Below are 21,431 nucleotides of genomic sequence, written 5' to 3' on the forward strand. Positions count from 1 at the left end.
ATTATTAATTGGAATTTGGGGCTTTTGGGCAATTAGAAAGAAAAAAAAGAATTTAAAATTTCGTTTAGTTATTTTTAAACCCTAAACTCTAATATATTTATATATATAAATAATTAAAATACTTTAAAGGGCCTAAATGGCTAAACCTTAATATCTTAGTGTGTATATTATAAAGAATAAAGAGTATTAGAGTATATAAGATTTAGTGTATGAATTATAAAATATGAATATATTAATTTTATTTATTCATTGTACTAATTTTATTTAACAGTATTTGTTTTCAGCGTGTATTATATTCATCACATATCACATGAAACCTACCATATAATTTGGTTTCGTCAATGTTTTTTATTAATGTAGTAGATAATATGTTAAATAAACATATGAGAAAGTTTCATTCAAAATTTTCGTATTTTGATAGCAATTTCCGTCGTTTCCGTCGAATTTTTGTCGAAATTTAAAAATCTTCGAAATTTCCGTCGAAATTTCCATCGAAATTTCCTCGAAACCCGAAATTTTATTCCTTGGTTTTAACTAGTTTGTTGATGGCATCGGTTAATGAGGATTCTATGAAGTATATTTTGGATTGTTCTTCTACTCATGAAGCATGGATGAATGTTAGAGATGTTAAGAATATAATCTATACTGGTTTTTCAAAATGGTTCAAATTGATTCTCTTTGACTGGTTCTACTTTTATCTTTGAATATGTTTGAATTAGTCTTGTAGTCAGTTGTAAAGAAGTTTTGGTCTTCCTTTTCTTTAGGAGCTCTCTGCGGCTGTTGTTGCTAGCTATACTGTATATATTCAGTTTGTAAAATGAATATAGTGACTTGAGTTTTCTCTAAATATCAATCTAACATGGTATCAGAGCCACACCTGCTTTTCTGATTTTTTTTCTCTTCTCTGTCCACTACAACATCTTATCACCATGAGTGATCCTACACACACAACCCATCCAAATGAACCATCTCTTATCACCATCAACATCACAACACAAGCTCCCACTAAGCTAAACAGCACAAATTATCTTTCTTGGAAATTACAATTCCAAACCCTATTTATCGAATATGATCTACACGGATTTATTGACGACACTAAGCCCTGTCCTGCCCAAACCATCACAACAGGCACCACCACCTCACCCAATCCAGCATATATAGTCTATGGGTTCGACAAGATCAGTTAATTCTGAATGCAATCATTGGTGCCCTCACTCCAACCATCATACTGTTTGTTGCCCGTGCAAAAACTTCCCATGAAGCATGGAATATCTTAGCAAACACCTATGCAAAACCAACCAGAGGTCACATTAAGCAAGTTAAGGCCACATTCAAAAACCTTAAAAAAAAAAAAAAAAAAAATCATGCAACTACATAACCTAATGTCATTTAGAAAAGGAGATAAAAATGACTGCAAAAGAGATTCAAAGAAACACCAGGTTAATATCATATCATGGCTCACAAAAAGTGATAAAAGAACTCAATAACAATTAACTAACATATTGTAGCATTTATAAATTACATTTAATTAACTTCAGAAGTTTGCTTTTGTCACAAATTGTGGGATCCTTGCAACAAATATCCTGATAACCTTTCTTGTAGGTGTTCTCATCTCCTCCTGCAAAAGAAAAAATAAATAATGAATCAATGTTGACAGGATAATAGCAAAAAATTTTGGATGTTACAGAAAGCACAATGAAACATACAAGACAATTATGTGTAACCAAAATAAAAATATGAGAATACTAAAGCAATGCTGAATTTATAAAACCTCTGGGGTAGCCACTTTAACTTCTAGCATTCTATTGCCAATAAAGTGCTCACTTGATCATACACTCTATAGCAAAAAAAATGTCACTATAACAACAAAACAGAGCTAATTTTCTTGGTATGCTAATGCCACAGAGGAGCTGAATTGAAAGAGACAATTAAAGAGGGTTGCTAAAACAGCGTAAAAATTTGATGGTTTTTATTCCTCAAAACAACTCTGCCAATTCATGAAAATCTTTCAGCAGAGGTGGAATAACTAGGATCCCATAAAAAGTTGGATCACTCCCATAAAATAAAATAAAAACAGTGGAATTAAAATTAAAGTTGGCCTTGACATCTCACATCTACTAGAGAAACAAGAAAAGAAACAAATCCAAGACTAATTTTCATAAAAAAAAAAAAAAAAAAGGAATGCCCTGAATGTCAAGCAAAGATTGGATGCAGATTGCACAAGGACTTTGCATCTCTAGTTCTCAATAGTATGACACTTAGGGGATTTAAAGAGTGATAGAGAAGAGGTTAAATAGCTTTCGTTGGTTGCAGAACTAACATAAACCAGACACACTATCAAGTATGAATTTTGAAAGACCACTCCGCAAGGACCACAAGCCACGACTTAAAGGCAACAAAGGGTCTTTATGTGTGTGAGGAGGAGCTTAAGCTCCTAACAACTATTCTTGTTTGATCAAATATCTGCTTCTTCTCTACTATATATGCTACTAACAACAAAAGGTCTATATATGCTTCTTCTCTACTATTTAAAATATGCTGAAATAAGCTCTAGGCTCTTAATTACTACTCATTATTAATAGTGGTGCAAGAACTTCCCCTGTAACCGAAAACACCTAGACTAGTGTATAAATAGCCAAGTAAACTTTCCCATGGTAGATTCAATTGACCCAACAAATATAAAATATCCCCCCATAATGTTATTCCACAATGATGTACCACTAATAAGATCAATTGAAATTGGGCTTTTTAGCAAGATACCCACCTGAAGTTTAACTCGATTTGCATGTTACCACCTAAATTAAAAATTGAAGCAAGTTGCCTCCTGAATTAAATTTTGTTTGCAAGTTACCACCTTCATCCAAGTACTTATAGGTTTTTTGGTCTTTTCATAGAGAAGAACTTGGGTGGGGAAGCTTTTGCCACCTCAGCATGCTGAGTGGCAAGGCCCAGCCAATTACAAGTGGCCACATGTACAACCATTTTTCTATTTCTATTTTCCTATTTTTACAAACTTTAAAAATTAATTAAAAATAGTTTCGGACTCAGAAAAATACACGGAAAATTCTTACGAACTCTTCTTGACTAATTCTAATTTACTATGGAGTCAAATTACCAATTTGCCCTCTAAGAGTTTCCAGAAAATTTAGGAAGTCCAAATTTATTTCTAAAAGATTAAAATACTCTAGACTCCTTAAAAATTCATAGGATAATCTCCCGAACTCCAAAAAATACACGGTCTGCACCATTGGTCTTCTAAAAACTAACACTACATTTCTCGTGAACACTTGTTACCCAAAATACCTCTCAGTTTTAGAGGAAAATAAATTCAAGAAAAATTCTAGAATTTTCGAAAAGTCTCGAAAGAATTCTCTAAAATAGGTTTTTGGTAATTTTAAAAATATTTTTTAGAATTCTTCTGAGATTTTATGGAAATTCTATAATTTTTATAGAATTTATTTTATGGAGGGAAATTTATTTTAATTTTTTAGAAATAAATTTGGACTTCCCAAATTTTTTGGAAACTCTCAGAGGGTAAATTGGTAATTTGACTCTGTAGTAAATTAGTATTATTTAAGATGAGTCCGTAAGAATTTTCCATGTATTTTTATGAGTCCGGAGCTATTTTTAATTAATTTTTAAAGTTTGTAAAAATAGAAAAATAGAAATAAAAAAATGGTTGTACATGTGGCCACTTGTAATTGGTTGGGTCTTGCCACTCAGCATGCTGAGGTGGCAAAAGCTTCCCCACCCAAGTTCTTCTCTATGAAAAAACTAAAAAACCCATGAGGATTTGGATGGAGGTGGTAACTTGCAAACAAATTTTAATTCAGGGGGTAACTTGCTTCAATTTTTAATTTAGGTGGTAACATGCAAATCGATTCAAAGTTCAGGTGAGTATCTTGCTAAAAAGCCTTGAAATTGTGAATAAGCAATAAAATATATATGATGCATGCAATGGGTGAGATAATGTGTTATCCCATCGGTCGTTAATGATTTTAAGAATCCATTTATTTCCTTTTATCTTGGATATCTTTTCTTTCATTTGGTTGAACATATCATACAAGATGGGCATGGTAGGCACCGCTTTTGTGTCGACAATACTAAGGATACTATATAGAGGCTCGAATATGTTGTGCACTCCCTCCATAGCCTCCCAGAATATTTGGTCAAGGACTGCCTCAATCCTCTTGGCATCTTGAGATTTTCGATATCGACTCATACTTCATTCCTATGTTGTAAACAATTGTCGAAGACCAACTTTTTTCTTGAGCATGCTTGCAATTGCGATGTAGTTTGTTGCAAATCGAGTAGCTCTAGACCTGACCAAATCTCCATGACAAATCCCCCTCATCTTGGCTAGTAACCAATTATGATTGTAGATGAAATTAGTTACTGCCCTTGCCTTGGTTATGACATTAGCCACCGACTCGTGCTTTCCAATATCTTCAAATATGAGATCTAAACAATGTGCTGCACAAGGTGTCCAATACAGAGGGTAACGTTTCATAAGATTCTTTCCCGCCTTAACAAAAGCTGACCCATTGTCGGTGACAATTTGGACAACATTGTCTCGTCTAACCTCTCTCACAACCTTTTTGAGTAAGCCCCCAATATATGTATTATCCTTGATTCTATTTGACGCATCTACAGATTTCAAGAAAACAGTTGACCCATTCGAGTACACCATGAAATTAATGATGGACAGCTTTGTCGGACCAGTCCAACCATCGCACATGATGGTGCATCCATACTTATCCTAACGTGTCTTCAGTGTTTCGACATATTCTTTCATTTCCTTATACTCTCCTTCCAAATACTTGGTCTTAATTTCATAAGATGAAGGGGGCTCTACACTTTGACCTAATAGTAATAGCATATATGAGATTATGAGTAAATAAAATAATTACATTATATAAAACTATAAATGAAATGTCATAATGGATGCAAAAGTACCTGATTCTTGCGCTGCCTAAATCATGTTCTTGAAATGAACAGATTGAGCTTTGTGTGCAGGTAAATTCTCATAAATGAAGAATTTGCCTACATACTTTCCCAACTTTCTTTAATGTTTCTCCAAATTCCTTTAAGCGTTCTTTGTCTTGCTCTCGTAGTCTTGTAAGACAAAGGTTTTGGAGGAGGTGGTAGTGGGTCCCTAAAGCTTTGTGTGCGACCATATTGTTATGGTCTTTGACTACTACCACCTGGACCACTTTGTTGGCTGCCCATGCATATGATTAAACCTATATTGTCATGATGCTCGTATTGCAGCATGATAATCATCTCACTCCAAAGGGTGCAAATCATTAGCATAAATGTATCCACCATCATCATCGTCATCGTCATCACCTGGGATGCTTCTTTCACTATGTAAGTAATCGTTTTTCAATTCATTTCATATGTTCTCGAAGATAGCTGCCTTCTTTTGTTTGGCGACATCTTTATTCTTTATCCATGCTATAACCTCGGCCTTAATGGCTGGAGGTACATCTGTGCACTTCTTTACACTTTTTGATGGATCATAACTGGCCAAATGGTACTTCAATCGTGTAATGCCTCCACCTTTGAAAAGTAGAATGACAAAATATGCATGTGGTCCCATACTTATTGCTTTCTACAGAAGTGGCATATTAATTTCCATGCTAGATCAATCCCAGTACTTCCATTACTACTCATTATTTAGAATCTAACACTTCATATCATATAATTAATTGTATAACAGTTTAAGTGTATAGCTTATACAATAAACATGCTAACAACAGTAAGGTTATATAGTATGTAATTGTAAAACTTTAATTAAAAAAAGGTATGTCCAACATGAAAGTATGCCATAAACAATAAAGCACTTAAAAATAAATAAATAACAAACCTATAATCAAATAATCAAACAATAAACTATATGAATACAAGTATTATTAGATTAAAAAAACACACACACAACCATCACACAGTTTCTTATTTATTATTATTACAATGTTAATTTCTATTAAATGATAATGTAGAATTGAGAATTTTTAAGAGTAAATAAAAAAAAACTAATAAAATACATCAAATTAAATGTGTTTATGTTTAATATTTTTTGAAACCCACTAGTTTTAGTATAAAGTTGAGCCCATACCCACTAATTAATAAGGCCCAAACCCAATAATTATCCCCTAAAAAAAGTCCAATACCCACTATTAACTCCTGCCTTTTGTTCGATCCATCATCCACCACCATTTTTCACAAACACGGTAGGCAGAGAGAGAGAGAGAGAGAGAGAGAGAGAGAGATCGAGAGACAGAGATGGAGAAAGAGGAGGAGGCTCACCTTCACAAAGCTCGATCACAGCCGCTGATTGATGTTCCTGCTCAAAGTGTGGGTGTCGAAACTCTGATAATTTGGTGCAATTTATTAAGAGTTTTAGTTTGGGCTGAATGGTAGATGAGATTCTTTTGGGTTTTCTGTAGGCTGTGTGTTCACGGGCTGGGTATGTGGGATGGGATGTAAAGGTATGTCAGATTCTTCTTATTCAATTATTGGGTTTTGATAAACAAATGTTAATTCATTGATTAAGTTTCTGAATTTGTAGATGGGTATGGAAAATTATGATTAATTTTCCTAATTTCTTATTCTTCCCAATTTTTTTTTCAATTTTTTGGTTTGATTTTGGGTGATTTCGGTACAATGTCGGGGATATCCGATATTTACCGAAATTGTCGTCGATATCGTCGAAATATCGGGGATGCGGGTGAAGATTTTGCTTCACCCCCCCTATCGGTATCGCCGACTTCAAATAGCGACATTTCGGATTGTCGGCCGATATTTTGAACACTGGTGCTAACCACTTGCACTTGTTGATCAACATGGCTCATGTTGCAACCAACAAAGAGGTACCCGTGATTTTTTTTTTTGTTAATAAATCAAATGTGCGTTTTTGTGTTGTGTATGGATTAATCTATATTTTAAAGAGTTAAGCTAAAAGATTTTGGTCAACTTAGTGAAGCAAGGGCCTATTTTCTGCTTTCAAATTTAAATATTGTGTAAAGTACAATGTGGCGGGTTGTATACTAGTTAAATCATCCTATACATACTTTGGGTGCAGGGTCACACTTATGATGAGAATAATGATGCCCAGAAAAATGTTTTTGATTTGGGTGCATTTGTTGGGGATTTGACTGTTGAGGAGGATGCAAGCAGGTATGTTTTTCTTTCTTCTTTGTGCTTGATGAAATATTGACATCATATGTGAAATATTGGCTACACAGACAATATTGTGTTTACATGTGTTGTCATAAAGAAGCCTCAACAACAATTAAATGAGAATTTTTTTCTTTTTAATTTGTCTATAGAAATTAAGAGGAGAGGTCTATGGATTTAAATTAAATGGCATAATTAAAAAAGATTTCTGAATCCACATGTTATGCTCAGTATGTTGATGACAAATGGAATAAGTTTTATAGCATTGTAATTTATAATCTGAATAAATTATCTTGATAAGTAATTCCATTGTAACTGTTTCCCCCCTCTCAGTGATGATATATCATTGGAAGGACTGCAACAAGAACTGGAAGAATGTAAACATGATGATGTAAGTAATATATTTAAGTTTCTATGCTTCTTAAGCTTCAATATTTGGTTTTATAGTATTTATTTTAAATTAGTTTTCGTTTGTTGCGATAAGAAAGAATGATTTCTTCTCTTTGACTTAAAGTTTTGAAAATAGTAGCCTGGGGAGTTTATTTTATTTGCAATACCCAAAATACCCTTAATGAGAATTTTAGGTAGAAGGCCACGCCAACAAACAAAAAATGGGATCGTGTCTGCCATGTAAGAACTTAACAGTTGACCAAATGGTCAACTTAATGGAGGGACAACATGTCAAATATTTGAAAGTTTGAGTTTAACATTGATATGTTTTGAAAGTTGGGGACTAATGTGTTATTTGACCCAAACAATAGGGGTGCAAAGTGTAATTGACCCAAAATAAAATCTAGAGACTCTACATTGCATATGCTTTCTATGCACTTTTGGTTCAATAAACCTGTTATTTCTAACTATTGGTATTGGATGTGTAAACTTGGTCTTATTGTTTCAGCATGAGGGAAGGACATTATGTTTTCTTATATTATATCTCTTATTCTGTTTTGTTTTGTTTGTTTTTATTTTTTTAAAATTTTTTTTTTGGAGGGGGGGAGGGAGGGGGTGGGTCATGGGAAGGGGAGGGCTGGAGGCATATAAAAATCCATATTTGTGCGTTCCTATGTAGCATGTTATTGTATTGAAGCAAAATGTCAAAATATGGTACAATGGATTAACTTACTTATGGTTCTAATCCATGCTATTTATTTTCTGGTTTATTAAATTATAACATAAAATTAATGGTATATTATATTTTTTGTCTCTCCTGGTGATAGATTGAAGTTATGACAAATGGAATGCCTGAAAGTGGCTGTTTTTCTTGTCAGACAATGCATGGATTGTTTGAAAATAAGCTAGTTAGTTTTTAAGCATACATGTGGTATGCTGTTTCTCCTGGTTTTATACTTGTATGTAGTTTGTTCATACAATAGTATCTGCCTACTTTCTAATGTCTAACAATGTAGGTAAGCCAATATATTGTCTAGAGTCCCTCTCTCAGATACATTAATCTTTCTACTATCTATCATCTAATGTAGGTAGTTGCGAATATATTGTCTAAAGGCACAAAACTTCGGGAGTATACAAAGGGGGTTGAGAACAACATACGGCAAGTTGAATTGGACTCTATCCAGGTTCTGGTCACTCCACAGTATCTTTACTTTTTAAATTTTATTTATTTATTTTGCAGTCCATAGTTTTCAAACATTCTTTTTTATCTGGTCAGTGGAAAGGATTTTGGGAATCTTTGATTTAATTGTTAGGATCTTGCTTGTCCAATACTGCAGGATTATATTAAAGAAAGTGATAATCTAGTTTCTCTTCATGATCAAATTCGTGATTGTGACAGCATCTTGTCACAGATGGAGACTCTTCTCAGTGGATTTCAGGTGCGTTGGTCCTTGCTTTTCTGCTTTGCCATCATTACTTGCTTTTACCTGCCAAATGACTGTATTTTCTATTGCTTATACTGATGGAAAGGATTAGTATCAACTATCACCAAAATAAAAAATATTTTCTAGAAATACTACGATACTCGATATATCTGCAATATCCTTGACTCTTAATAACACCTGAGATAAACTCTTAATTGACTTTCTGACTTATTTATTGTTATTTTATTGACTGTCTTACATTACCATTTCTCTTTAAAGTAATCTAAATTAGTTTACTTACAGTGGATATTTCTGGAAGGTTGGACAGTCATAAACTTGGACATCAATGCTGATGGAAGTCATTAGTTTTTTTGCTGCAATAATTTAAAAGGATTGTATTAAAAATATGATTGTTACATTTTAATGACCACAAGGAAAGGAAGAGGAATTAAACTTTTAGCTTCTTTGTCAAGAAATTATGATGATATTCTAAATTTCTAATTAGTGTGATTCTTTTTTATTGGAGGGCAGTGTTGCACTGAATGTAATATTTGTTTTGAGTTTTTAAGGTGTTATGTTAGATATGTTGGACTTCTTGCTCATCTCACTTGATTTCTTTTTTTTTTTTCTTTCCATTTTCTTAGTTTAAAGGATGTGTTTATTATAAAAAAATATGGTTTCTTAATTTTAATATGGTCCCATAACTGCATTTGGAATATAATACTGCTATCATTCCAGCTGTGATACAACTATATAGATCCCAAATATTAGATGCATTGTTAATGATATTCATTTTCTTTTTTTGATTTCTTTTACTTGGGTTTATTCATTTCAAAGTGAGTTTCCTCCTTGTGTTCTGTTGCTTAACTTCCAGTTTCTTCCACTGAGCTTTTGTTATATGTAAGTGGATTCTTTGTTGTTTTTTCCCACCATGGAATGTTCCTTGTTAAGATTACTCCTCTATGAGTCTATCATCAATTTCATTAATACTTCAAGAATTCTTGTCCAGGCAGAGATTGGTTCAATAAGTTCAGACATCAAAATTCTCCAGGAGAAGTCTATGGATATGGGTTTGAAGCTGAAAAATCGCAAGGTATTATTTGTTTGTACAAAAAGCTCCATCTCATTTTTCTTCTGGAGTTTGAAAAACAACTAATTTTTGGGTGTTGACAACCACTCATTCAGACACGATTCAACTTAATAGTTGCAAGAGAGTGTATTACTATATGTATAAAAAGTAAAAAATTCAACTTAATAGTTAAAACTTAAATTGAAGCCATTTTTTGCAAGAGCGTTGGACTTTAAGCTTTCTCTTTGCATGAGTTTCTTTGTTCTTTTGTTCCAAAAGGTGTTGGATTATATACTAATTCTAGTATAATGGCGTGATACCTTTTCTCTATGGTTTACTGCTTTTTTCCCACTGTACCACTCTTTCTTATCTTCTTCCTTATTTGTATTTACACTTCTATTACAATGTAACATGAAATTACAACATGATTACTTAACTATTCCATTTTGGTTCTTGTTGAATCCAATGACAATAAGGGTTTGCAAGTGCTTTTGAAATCTGTTGCCAATGCATCTTCATCATTGATGATGCCAGCATGTGCAATGACTTTGATAATTGAAATTGCAATCTAGTTTCCAAGCTCATTTGACTTGTAGCCTTTCTCTTATATTATGCATATGCAGACACATGCTTGTGTGTAAGTTTGAAGTGCACGCACACCCACACAAACTTGCTCTCATCCTTACTATTCCATAAGCTTGAAGGAAAAAAAGAGAGAATTCAAAAAATTTCTGTTCTAGATAGTCATTTAGATAAAATTAAGTGTGTCTTGGATCATTGTATGATTTCGTTATGTTCATTTAACAGGTAGCGGAGTCAAAATTGGCAAAATTTGTTGAAGACATTATAGTCCCTCCAAGGATGGTAGACATAATTGTTGATGGCGAGGTATATCTTTTTTTTTAGTACTCAATTTCTCCTGGTACAGGTGATATCATCATGATTTTCATCATTTATACATCACATCAGCAATGTTATTTATGTTGGTCCTAGAAATTTGGACGTAGAACCAACCCACAGTAATATGTTACCTGAATCAACCAAAACTGAATTCATTTTCATTGGCTCTGGCAGTTTCGCTCCTCTCTCTTTTCATTTTTATTTGCTGTTACCTATTTTTTCTATTTTTATTTCGTCATAAATAGACAGAATCTTATTTTCAGTCAAATCCATGTTTAATTCAGTTTAAAAGATCCTATCATTAACCTAACAGCAACTCATGTAAAATCACTAGATTTTTATATATAACATAAATAGGAACAAAAAAAAGAAAGTAAAAAAGACTTTGGGCCAGGTAATCCAAACCTTAGTGACAACTGACTCAAACTGGTTAGTCTAGTGAAATTCGACCCGAAACTGATATGCCCCTGGTAACCAAACCAGCCCAAGATCCCAGCCTAAATTGAAGGGTTGAATCGGTTCTTAGGTAACTGAGACTGAGTCCGCGTATTGTTTATTTTTAAGCCTTGGATAGTAGAATGAGCAGGTACTAGTGTTAATGAGTTCCCTTCTATTTTATATTTAGTGGTCAGTAACATGTTGCTCTCTGGTTGTCTTAATGAATTTATATTTTATTGTGTTCTCTTTCTTTCATTGATGTTAACATACTCAATGTGGAATTGTTATCCAGGTGAATGATGAATATATGAGAACTTTAGAGATTCTTAGTAAGAAGTTGAAGTTTGTAGAAGTGGATCTTATGGTTAAGACTTCAAAAGCCCTAAAAGATGTTCAACCCGAGCTTGAAAAGCTTCGACAGAAAGCAGTTTCCAAGGTTGTTACTCGAGTTACTAGATGAATTGGCTGATTTTTATCACTTAATTGCTTGTGCCATTGTATGTTTGCATATCATGCACACCTGATCTATGGCAGCAGTGCACTAAATGCTCTTTAACATATGGGAGTAAAATCTAGCGGTCCTGGGACAAAGATAGGCAACTGACTTCTTTTATGCGAATGATTTTTCCATTTAGCTTCTTGTTATGGTTTAGCACTTTCCTTTCTAAATGATGAGGGTCTGAAGCTAAGATTCTCGTCAATGTGTTGAAATTAACATTATTGTGTTTCTCTAAGACTTTGTTGGAAAGAATGATTTTGATGTTCAGTGTTCAGTACATTTTTTGAGCTAATTCCTGGTGCTTATATCAGCGTTTAAAAACATGGGTCAGTCTCTTAGATCTTTGGGATATTTTTTATTACCTTTTCTTGGAGATGGGGTGAGGATTGTTTTCACATGATCTTTACAAGTCAATGCGTAAAATTGCTTTGCAAGTGTTAACGTATGCTGTTTAATTTCAATGCTCGGAATATTTTTTATTGGAATTAAACTTCATTTTAAGGTAAAGATTTTAAGTTCAACCCATGTTTGAGCAAGGGAAATTTATAGAAATGTAGGATGCATGCAAGTCAGTGCATATCACTTAGTTATTAAGTGTTAGCCATTTGAAGATAACAAAATTTCTGTCACAGAATTGACAGATAGTATGCTGATTATGTATTTGCTTAGCTTGTGGGTTTTCTAGTCTAGACGCATCCCAATAAATACAGCAGATACTGACTATTGTGCTTTTAAGTTATCATGTTTATGACAAGAGACTCATCTTTCTTGTTGAGATTTTGACTTATAATTATTTGTCATCATGATTAATAACAGAGTAGTGAATTAAGTCAATTTATTATGTGATTATAATACATTTCTAAGTCTTGAAACTTCTTCCTTATTAATTAGCTCTGCATTATTGAATATTTAATAAGGTCTTTCTGTCTGTATCTATCATTTTGCAGGTGTTTGACTTCATTCTTCAGAAGCTTTCTGCATTGAGAAAACCTAAAACAAATATCCAGATCCTTCAACAGAATGTTCTTTTAAAGTACAAGTGAGTAGTGTCTGTATTACATTCTCAATAAATATTTTAATTGGCTTTCATTAATATCACATAATATGACTAGTCCACTTTTGATGCTAATGATTGTCTCCTTTATTTATTATATATTATGCAATGAAAATAATTTGTTTTGGGTCTTATTTATATAATGTCATACATTGGTAATTATGATTATTTGTCTGTTTGGGACCCTTCAAAATGTGGAATTTTCTTCATTTGCAATTGAATTCCACATTGTTGTTTGTTGAATACAGTTGGCTACCTAGAATTCATTTGAAATGGGTTAAAAAGTGAAGCGTCAGAAATCCTCACAAAAAGCTCTGATTTTTTTCTTTGGAATTCGTTTGGCTGTATAAGTGATGGGCCCCACACTAATGAGATAAAATTGTCCAATGGTAATATTTTATTTTTCCATTGAAATGAATCTTTGTTCATTAAGATTCTCAGACTCCAAGACAACTCTATGCCCAACATAATTAATAAAATCTGCATTTCTGTGTATGAATTTTGTTCCAGTCTTCCAGATCTTCCACTGCATATTAGAATACTGTATTTCATAAGCCAAAGATTCAAATGGAGAACTGATTCGATTGTAGAATCCTTGGGACATAAAACTTTGAAGACATATAAGATTTGTCATCGTCATGTGTCTCAACTGTACTTCACATGATAAAAAATCCCAAATTGGCAAATCTGGAAATGATAAAGTTTATAGTAGCCAGTTTCCCTTCTTTTATTGTTGCACCTTACTATGTATGCACCTCATGTGGGAAAAAGTTGTGCTGCTTATTATTATTAGTTTCATCAATAATAATAATAACTTATGAGTTTTCTGGGAAACAATCTGATTAACTTATGAGTTTGCTGATATGAGAAAAAGACCTCTGCCATCTGAAACTATTTGATTTTCTTTATGAGTCTGAGAGTAGGTGAAACTGGATCATACAAATCTAATTGTCACTCTTAGTGTGTCCCTTTTCCTGGATCATGTGTGGGGACTGCTAAATGACTGTAGTCATCTGTGAGCTGTTGAGAGTAAGTGCTCGATGATCACATTGTTTCTGTATAAAATGTAGTCTTCAGTCATGTACCAGTACTGATGACCCTATCTGTTTTGTGCACATGCTATTTTGAGTTAATTTGGGGTGCCAGTGCCATTATGTTACGGACACTACTTAGCAATTACACCATGCTTTAAATGTGGAGTGATTTTGGATTTTTGTTTTTTTGTTTTTTGTTTTATGATTTAATCGTTTCCAGCATTGCAATGTAGGTATGTTGTTTCCTTCCTCAAGGAACATGGGAAGGAGGTATATATTGAGGTTCGTGGAGCATACATTGACACAATGAACAAGGTCAATACTGTAAAACTGATGACCTATTGTTGAATTATGATATAGAAGAACTGGAATATTGCTAGATGTGTTACCATATATAAATAGGGAGTGTCACATCCTTATCTGTACATTTAGCTTTAAATAATCTCTGTTTCTTGTGTTCTCATTTTTCTGGATCATTTCTGGATTAGGTGATATTAATTGTGTATTTTATTAATTTATAATTATTTGTTCAAAGGAAGAGCCTTAGTCTTAGGGTGGGTACATGGTTGCTAGCTTTGTAAACCTTTACTTGTAGGTTGTATCCTGCTTGTTAAAATTAGCCCTTTCTTTCTTTCTTTTTTCCATAACTGGAAGCCTAAGAATATCAGAAAGCCTTTGTCATTGCTTCAGCTAACATTCAAATTTCTCTTAAAATAGGCAGCAGCATCTTTGCTTGTCAAATTGTAAACAAGGACAGAAATTCAAATAAACTACTTGCATTGGATGTGAAATTATGGGGGTAGACCGGTAGAGTTTCAGACATAATATCACTTGACACTGAGCAGGCTGTTGAAATTTAGGACTATGATATGCAATGCAAAGGGAAGGTGATGGGAGAATGAAGCAAAGGATGTGTTAGGTAGAAATAGGGTTACAAGGGACTAAAACTATTTAGCTATTTAATTAAAGGTTTTAATATAATTATAGGAGTGAATAACTGAAGAAATTTATACTGGAAGAATAAGAATGACATGGAAAAGAAACAGAGGAGTCAAAAACTAGGCAACCATTGTGAAATACTCAAAAGCAAACGGATATGCAGAAAGCTGGACACTAACTTTTAAGCCACAAAAGCATTCCTAAAACCCTTGGAAATTACAGAAAACTGTAAACTCATCAAGGTTATGAAAATACCGCAGAATAAAATTAAAACAAAATCTTCTCATGATTTCAAATCTTTTTCTTGATAAGTATAGGAGACCTATAATTAAACTAACAAGTTTTTAACCTTGAAATCCTTGTGGCATGATCTTTAAGATCAAGTAGGTCTTTCCCCATTGGACCTTGGATTTTTGCCTCCAACTTAAGGAGGAGAGAACAATAATAGCTAAATTATATCAACCATAAGTGAAATTTACAATGAACATGCAACCGAAACATGCAGCATCTATCTAAAGAATCATCTAATGGAACTTATTGTCATTTGCGCCTCCTAGCAAGAGGGGTATAAGAGAAAATGCAGATATATATATTTTTTTTATTTGGATGTTGACTAATGGAAGTTGTATCCAAAATATTGTGACACAACTTATTAGAGAATAAATTCTCTCTTCTGGATCTTTCCTAGATAGTAACACAAACTATGTTCTTTGTTCATAGGTATAATGTAAGAAAATTCAAGGGTTTGATGTAGAGATAATGTATTTTAGATCATTCAAAGTAGTTTGTTTAGTGCCTTTGCAGACTTCAAACCTGATATTTATGTTTTATTATGCTTTTACATTACCTTGTTCTAAACTGTTTACGTTTAATCCCATCATTAATCTAGATACCCAGTTGGCCTTTTCCTTGAACATTCTAAGGTTCTTAACTTCTTACAAAAGGGTCTATCTGCATGAACAAGGCCTATGACAGTGAGAAACAAGCTGGTTGCAAACACCTTGATATTAAGTTCACATTAACATTTGATGTGCCCTTGTACGCCACAAAGGGTTAGGATAGTTTTGCTGTGGATATTATTTTAAAGAATGTATCATATAGTATATTGAAGTAAAGTTATATGTTTTGCAGGTTCTAAGTGCGCACTTCCGTGCGTATATTCAGGCACTTGAGAAACTACAGTTGGATATTGCAACATCAAGTGATTTAATTGGTGTGGAGACAAGAAACACTAGTCTCTTTTCAAGAGGAAGGGAACCACTGAAGAACCGGTCTGCTGTTTTCGCTCTTGGAGAGAGGATAAAAATTCTTAAGGTTTTCTTACTACCGCTAATCAGTTAATCAAATTTAAATTGGACCTCCTGGGAAAATAATCTCCAATTGTATTATCCTTGGTATTAAGTTGTATCCTCGGTTTCTGTTGGCGTAGTTGAGTAAAATTTGTGCAGACTGTGTAACTTATCAATGGCATTGCTACTTATAATGTTGACTGTTTTAGAGGTAGTCATTTTTTCCACTATCTTATCAATGTAACATTACATATCAGGACAACCTGCCATGTTAAAAAAAAGCAAGGCATGAGCAAAAGAGGTGTGCCGGTGTTATGCTGACCACTGTATCATGATTCATGCCTATGACAGTAAAGAATGATCAAGATTTGGAAACCTGCTGTCATAATCAAATTGAGGATATCCTTATCTTTAAATTGTTCGGGACTTGGGGTACTATTAATATTTAATGTCTTAGAGAATGGAGATGGGAGTTTGTTGGGAGCTTAGAATGAGTATGGGCCTTAAATATCTTCCATACCTATGGATTTTGGTATTAATTGTTTTCTGGTTCTTCTTAGGATCATCTTGGAGGTCTCTTTTTCTACATTAGCTTTTTTTTTAATATTATTTCAAGTTAGTATATTGTGTCAATGCCAATAGAAATGTTACATAGAATCATGCTGGCACTAAAAATTTGAGGCTGTCATTTTGATTTCACTTTCAAATTCTTAAATAATATGGGGCATTGTAGTCATCTAATGGCTTGGATTTGTTTTTAAAAACAATAAAATAAAATAGTTTTCTTGGTCAGGATCTTTTACTTCATAGATATTCATTCGTGGTCCTTGGTGTCCTTTGGCTTTCATTTTCATTTTGTTTAATTCTTGAGATTATTCCTATATAAAATATATATATATATATATATATGCCTGAGATTAGGAGGGTCTTTTTGTTTATTAGATTTCATATATACACATCTTAGATGATACAGTTCAATTGTTTCCAAAAACAGTGAAGTCTAATTTTTAAAAGGAAATGGAAAATTTTAAGGAAACATGTATTGTGACAAATTAAGTCTGCAATTGCGAGTGTTTTCAATAAGGATTGTTATACTTTGTCTTAAACTCTACTTTTAGATCATTGATTTGGTATAAAAGTAACAGATGATGCTATTTGCAATGGATGAGTGCTAATTTTCTCATAATGGTATTTGTTTAACTTATCTTGCATGTAACGCATGTAATGTTTGAATTTTTTTTCTTTTAATCAGGAAATTGATGAACCTGCATTGATTCCACATATAGCTGAAGCCAGCTCCATCAAGTATCCGTATGAGGTCCTCTTCAGGAGCTTGCACAAGCTGCTTATGGATACTGCTACTTCTGAGTACGTTAGAGTTTGCTCTGCTCCTTGATATTGTTTTCTAAATGTTAATGAAAGATTGGCCATATTGATATACTTGTTTTCATAAATTTCCTCTCTTATCTGCAGGTATCATTTCTGCGATGATTTCTTTGGCGAAGAATCCATATTTTATGAAATTTTTGCAGGTAAATCTGACTGTTCTTCTTGATTCCTTTGTGTATGGTTAAATTATTCCTAATTGCGTACCAAGTACAAATACAATGAACAGAAAGTTTATTTCCGTGATCCACAGAAAATTTTTCTGGCAGTCTACTGTGACATTGCTGGATTCAGATGATCACTTTTGTTCTTTCAAAGATTATCATGATTTTTTTTTTCAAAGAATTTGCCTAATTTTGATGACTTCTCATATGCTTTTTAACACCAGGCCCATTTTCTGTAATTGATGAACACTTCAATTCAATACTTCCAAATTGTTACGATGCTATTGGTCTAATGCTTATGATTCGCATAATACACCATCACCAGGTAGTGTTCCAAATTCCAATCTTCTTCGATTGTGTTTTATGTATTCGAGTTTACTCATGTTTAAAGTTGCTATTTTAATGACAACCTCAAAATGTGTCATATGGTGCCCTTGCTAGAAGATAATCTGGTACTGCTTTTTTTTTTTTTTTTTTCTTTTCCCCCTTTTCAGCTCATTATGTCTCGGCGGCGTATTCCATGCTTGGATTCATACTTAGACAAGGTGTGTATCCTTAATTTCTCTGTATGCCAATCTTATTATCTGCATGTATTTTTTGTATTATATCATAGTTGGTGATATGTAAATGTGAGTTCTTGATGACTAGACCTGTTTAATGGAATGAAAACTGTGGAAAGAACTTTGGATGGAACTTTTAATTTCTAGCTAGGCTACTATTGGCTTATGTTTTTGCAAAATAGATCATATTGAAAGTTTGTTGCATTTTGCCTTGGGCTTCTATATCATAACAAATGTAAAGACATAATGCAGTCTGATTTTAAAATATTAACAGGTCAATATTGCCCTATGGCCTCGTTTTAAGATGGTTTTCGACTTGCATCTCAACAGCCTGCGCAATGCGAATGTGAAGACATTGTGGGAAGATGATGTTCATCCTCACTATGTCATGCGGCGTTATGCTGAATTCACAGCTTCACTTATCCATCTCAATGTTGAATATGGAGATGGGCAGGTTAATATAGAAAATGAACCTAATAAATGCTTACTCATTAAGATTCTTGATCACTTCATGGACTTAAATATCTTTTTCATGATTTGCAGCTTGAATTAAATTCAGAACGACTGAGAATGGCTGTTGACGACTTGCTTATCAAGCTTGCTAAAGCATTTCCAAGACAAAAACTACAAACTGTGTTTCTGATAAACAACTATGATATGACAATTGCTGTACTGAAGGTAAAATCAGTTTCTTGTTTCTTATATCTTTTCAAAAATAAAAAGTAAAAAATGAACGATCTATATCAGCACCAAGGTGAAACTTAAGGGTTTGGCTAAATTTCTTGGACATGAGGAACTTAATACTTTATGGCTTTTGGCTGCTGTTGTTTTTGCAATGTCTTTTGAATTCTAGGAAGCTGGTCCAGAAGGTGGTAAAATTCAAATGCACTTTGAGGAACTACTGAAAAGCAACACAGCATTATTTGTGGTAAGTACCTGGTCCTGCTACCAATCTTCCAGAAAATGCTTTGGTGCAAATTGAAGATTGCATTAGTCTTGGAATTCTACTAATGAAGTTAGCACTTTAAGCTAAACCTTTTTTTAAAATAAAAAAAAAAAATTCTGATTCCTTTTTGATGTGGTATTCCAATCTTACTTTTGTGTTATTTATAGTCTTTGACAAGAACATAAGTGCAAGCATATGGGGTAAAAGAATTATGTTAATAAAATAATTGATTTCACTCCATCTGTGATGGTCCTTTTGCCGGTCAGTAGGATTGGAGTGAGGCCATCTTCTGGTAAAAGAATTGCGCTGGTAAAATAGTCGATTTCACTCCATCTATGATGGTCCTTTTGCCCATCGGTAGGAATGGAGTGAGGCCATCTCCTTCCAATCATTGGCTTGATTTGTTTAATAACAATAAAATGTTACTGCCCGAGAAGTCCTGGATTTTGGTATGACTTGGACTGCTAGAGCAGGACAATCTTCTGCATCAGTGGCGACAGCTCTATCCTTGACTAATTCAGCCAGAAAGCTTTAAGGGGACAAGTTAATTAGTTATAGACTAAATGCAGACATAAGGGTTTAAAAGACAATGAAATGCTTTTTCTTTACCAGTGTACCATACTCAGAAAAGGGAGAACGGGATAAGTATGCAATTGGGTTGTATTAAAAATTGCTCTTTCTTCCTTTTTGGTACATTTTAGTTTTGATTTGCTTATTTTTTTCAAGCTTTTACCTCTCTCCTTGCAGGAAGAACTACTACTAGAGCATTTTAGTGATTTAATCAAGTTTGTAAAAACTCGAGCTTGTAAGTATTTTAATAAATAATGCTGTGACATCTTAATATTCTTATAATTATTTACATAAATGTACTGATTTGCAATTTACTTATCAGCGGAGGATCCAAGTGCTAGTTCTGAGAAGCCGATTACTGTTGCAGAGGTTGAGCCACTTGTGAAGGACTTTGCAAGTCGATGGAAAGCTGCAATCGAGCTGATGCACAAAGATGTCATAACTTCTTTCAGCAACTTCTTGTGTGGTATGGAGATCTTGAGGGCGGCATTAACTCAGCTATTACTTTATTATACTAGGCTCTCAGATTGCATAAAGAGGATTGTTGGTGGCTCTGCTCTGAACAAGGATTTAGTGTCCATATCTTCAATCATGTATGAAATTAGGAAATACTCGAGGACTTTCTAAGTTCAGGTTCATATGGGTTACCTGGGTTTGGATTTTGAACATAATGGATTTGAAGGGGAAATTCAATCTCTGAACTACCTGGATATTATAATTCTTGGCTGAATCAGATATATAACTGGAGAACTTAATGAAATGATAAATGATGAAATTTAGAACTGCAATTCCACTTTATGTGCCGGCATATGTAATTTATGGTTCTTGTAGCATTCTGCTTTTTCTTTGTTTTTAAATTGAACAGTACACATTGGAAAGACGACTTTACTTTTCCTTTTTTTTTTTTTTGTGGGAAAGACGACTTTTCATGGAAGGAAAATAATCTAAATAGAAAGGTCTGTTTAGTAATTCACTTTTAGGCAATTTTGTTGTGAACTCCATGATTGCTTTGAATAATGGTTGCTTTGACACGTGAACGCCATTGTTGTGCACACCAGAGCACATACGCAAATTGACAAACTTTGTTGTACGTTAGTAATTTAGGCGTACAATTAATCAATCCAACACCTTAAATTCAGTGTGGCTTGCTCCCCCGTCTATTCGAATTTGTACTGCGTTCATGTTGGACTTTAAACGAGCTGGTTTAATTATATTTTTAATGTAAAAGTAGCGATTTGTATACTCTTATTTTATAAAGAAATAAATAATGCAAATGCATAAAATTGGATTTTGAAAATCGTCATCCTAATTAAATTAACTCGGGCTAAATCTACCATCTTCAGATACTGAGTTCACCACCCTAATATATTTTGTTCAATTTTTTTCCTATTTTACCCTCTTTTGCAAAATGAAGATGAAATCATCAACACTCATTCGGTAATTATTTATCAAAACTTTCACCAATGTTTGACATATAACTACCGAATAATCCACAAAAGTTAGACATATACTTGTAGAATGATCATTCGGTAGTTATCTACTGAAACTTCTACCAATGTTCGGCAGATACCTATATAATGACCATTCGGT

The 21,431-nt window shown here is 33.5% G+C and overlaps 1 protein-coding gene across 1 annotated transcript; it reads left to right on the top strand.

Moving 5' to 3' along the window:
- The first annotated feature begins 6,217 nt into the window (after nt 1-6,217).
- Nucleotides 6,218-20,629, top strand: LOC147282780 (vacuolar protein sorting-associated protein 52 A). The gene is made up of 21 exons (XM_086247999.1): nt 6,218-6,357; nt 6,450-6,491; nt 7,085-7,179; nt 7,513-7,570; nt 8,658-8,753; nt 8,907-9,008; nt 10,003-10,086; nt 10,870-10,950; nt 11,693-11,836; nt 12,847-12,938; nt 14,221-14,302; nt 16,058-16,240; nt 17,468-17,583; nt 17,689-17,747; nt 17,990-18,090; nt 18,260-18,310; nt 18,600-18,779; nt 18,869-19,003; nt 19,179-19,253; nt 20,019-20,076; nt 20,164-20,629. Exons 1-21 carry the CDS (start codon nt 6,286-6,288, stop codon nt 20,466-20,468), a joined length of 2,211 nt encoding a protein of 736 aa, XP_086104125.1. The 5' UTR covers nt 6,218-6,285; the 3' UTR covers nt 20,469-20,629.
- The last annotated feature ends 802 nt before the right edge of the window (nt 20,630-21,431 follow it).

This window comes from Dryas octopetala, chromosome 6 (genome assembly GCF_963921425.1).
Source record: "Dryas octopetala chromosome 6, drDryOcto1.1, whole genome shotgun sequence".
In the NCBI taxonomy this organism is placed as follows: domain Eukaryota; kingdom Viridiplantae; phylum Streptophyta; class Magnoliopsida; order Rosales; family Rosaceae; genus Dryas; species Dryas octopetala.